Consider the following 2,602-nt stretch of genomic DNA (forward strand, 5'->3'; position numbering starts at 1 on the left):
CATTGCATGACATGGGTGCACTTACCTACATGCAGGCAACATACACATACATATAAAATACAGGGCAGTTACTGTAGCTTCTGATAGTGCTGGGGATAGAGGGACCTATCCTGCTCTGGCCCCTACTGTCCACTTTTGCTCCCAGGCTACAGACGAAGACTCAGGAAAAAACGGAGTCGTCACATTCGACATCCTGCAAGCGAATTTTGTCTCCAATGATGGGGTCAAGACCCCTGTTCAGGTCTTTGAGGTCTCCACCTCAGGGGACACCAGCCCATTCACTGGCAGCATCGAGTAACTTGGCAACACCTGGATGCGTGGGGCAGGAAGCACTGGAAGGTGAGGGAGGGCCCTCACCCTAGGGTTACAGAATAGAGCTGTCTTCCTACCTCCCATAGGCTGAGGACCAGCCTTGATTCCACTGTACAAGGCACATACCAGGTGACAGTCCAAGCCAAGGACAATCCTTACATAGGTCCTGCACTGGAAGCCCAAATCACCTTGAATGTGAGTACCAGTCTCTGCCTCCAGCCTCCAGTGCCCTCTGCTAGCCCCACATTCCTGGTGCTTCATCTTCCCATCCCCTCCTACAGCTCTTCACTGTGGACCAGAGTTACCGTGTGAGGCTGCAGTTTTCCACCACCAAGGACGATGTGGCTGCCAGTATGGAGGAGATTAGAGCGTAGGTCTAGGAAGTGCAAGAGGGGGCCTTGGGAGGAACAGGGCCTAAGGGGCTGGTCCCTGAGATGAACTAAATGAAACATCTCTTCCCCGACCTGTCCTTGAACTTGTCCCTGTCCTTGATCCTGTACCTGTACCCCAAAAGCCCATGTCTAGACAAAGGTAGAATGAGGCATGGACAGAGCTGCCATGTAGTTGTGAGAGCCGTGCTGCAGAAGAGCACTGTCCAAGAAGAAAAGATTTCCCATTTCTAATTCGTACAGAAGCATCACCTGTTGAGCAACAGCGCTAACACATCCTTTCCACTCACATGACCAATTCTACTGGCCCAGCCCTGGCCACAGTCCTGGGCTAAGTTGTCTACACCAGGTTTCTGTAACACCTGTATCTTTTGTATGTAGGGCTCTTATCCAGGCAACCAGGACTACTATGTATGTTGTGACTATCCAGAACATAGACTCTATGGCTCGGTGAGTGTCCCCAGGCCCATTGGCTGGACTGAGGAAATAAACAGTAGCCAGAGAGGCCTATGGGTAGTCCTGGGATGCTGATATATCTCCTGTCCCATTCCAGGGCACGAGCCTACTCTTACCTCGATGCCTACTTTGTCTTCCCCAATGGGACAGCCCTGATGCTTACTGAGCTGAATATGTGAGTAGGGCTGTTGGGGAGGGTAGGCAAGGGTAGGTGGAACAGGAAGCCCTGGGGAGGTCAGTGACTCTGGGGTCTGAGCAGGGCTCTGTGGCAGGATGATCCGGAAAGACCAGGACTCACTGAGGCAGCTGCTGCAGCTGGGGCTGGTGGTGGTGGTGAGTGTGGTGGGACAGAAGTCATGGATGGGGGAGGGATGTGGATTCCACAGCCTCCTCAGCCTCCTCCTTCTTCAGAGCTCCCAGGAAAGCCAGGACTCTGACCAGCAGAAGCAGCTCATCAGTGTCATCATAGGACTGGTAGTGGCGTTGGCGCTGGTCCTAGTGATCATGGTTGTGGCCCTTGGGTGTTTGCGGAAGAGGTACAATTTGCATGGCCCCCTGTGCCCTCAACTCTCTTCTGGCCCTGCTGCCCATGCGTGGGGTGGGTAGAAAGAACTTGGGGTCAAGCGGCAGGCACATATGGATGAATCACCTTCCCTCTTGTGCCTGTTTCCTTAACTGGAAGGAAAAGTGATGGGCAAGGCACTAGATTCCTCCATGAATCTGGGGTTGTAAGGGCTGGGAGATGCCTAGCACATGCCAGCACTTCAAACATGGTGCCGTTGCCACTTCCCAGAACATAGTCAGCAGCCTCCTGACACTAGGCATCACTGCTGGCTGCCCCTGTAGCCTTTGATAATGCACTTCCCTGTGCTGGCTGCCTTCTACTCCCTGCAAAATGGAGTTAACATTCTCACCAGGGTCTTTGAAAAGCCACATTAGCAAGGCCATAGTGGACAGTTGGTGTGCGTATGCTGCAAATGTGACTTCTTCCTGGTTCAACAGCTATAATAGGAAGCTTCGAGCTGTGAAGGCTAGCAAGGAGGCCCAAAAGACAGCTGAGGGGGTGACATCCTCACCTGCTGCTATCCCTGGGACTAACATGTACAAGACCGAGCGGTGAGCAGGGGCCAAAGGGCAGGCAAGGGAACTTCTGAGGTGGCTGAGAGCTATGGCCACTTGACCAAGCTTTCTCCCTAGGGCCAACCCCGTGCTGAACCTTCACCCCGAAGAATTGGGAGTGGAGTGCCTCTCCTCCTCCAGTGACTTGGACTATGTCAGGTAAGCAGCATCTCTCACTACCAGGCAAGCTGATGGCAATGGTAGTTGCGACAGAGGTGGTGGTGAGGATAATGGTGGTGGTGCTGATAATGGTGGTGATGGTAACAGTGATTTGGTGGTTGTCTTAGTTTGTTTCTTCATTGCTGTGACAAAACACTCTGACCACT

The 2,602-nt window shown here is 52.9% G+C and overlaps 1 protein-coding gene across 1 annotated transcript; it reads left to right on the forward strand.

Annotated features, from left to right (window-relative positions):
- Positions 1-145: 145 nt before the first annotated feature.
- LOC103728555 (cadherin-related family member 2-like) lies at positions 146-2,435 on the forward strand (the record flags this gene model as incomplete). The annotated part of the gene is made up of 9 exons (XM_008826536.1): positions 146-294; positions 399-507; positions 594-682; positions 1,083-1,151; positions 1,255-1,332; positions 1,430-1,490; positions 1,569-1,693; positions 2,160-2,273; positions 2,355-2,435. Coding segments are annotated over 9 exons (875 nt in total), but the record flags the coding sequence as incomplete, so codon positions are not given.
- Between the last annotated feature and the right edge of the window lie 167 nt (positions 2,436-2,602).

This window comes from Nannospalax galili, unplaced genomic scaffold, assembly GCF_000622305.1.
Source record: "Nannospalax galili isolate Female #2095 unplaced genomic scaffold, S.galili_v1.0 C49680645, whole genome shotgun sequence".
Lineage (NCBI taxonomy): Eukaryota > Metazoa > Chordata > Mammalia > Rodentia > Spalacidae > Nannospalax > Nannospalax galili.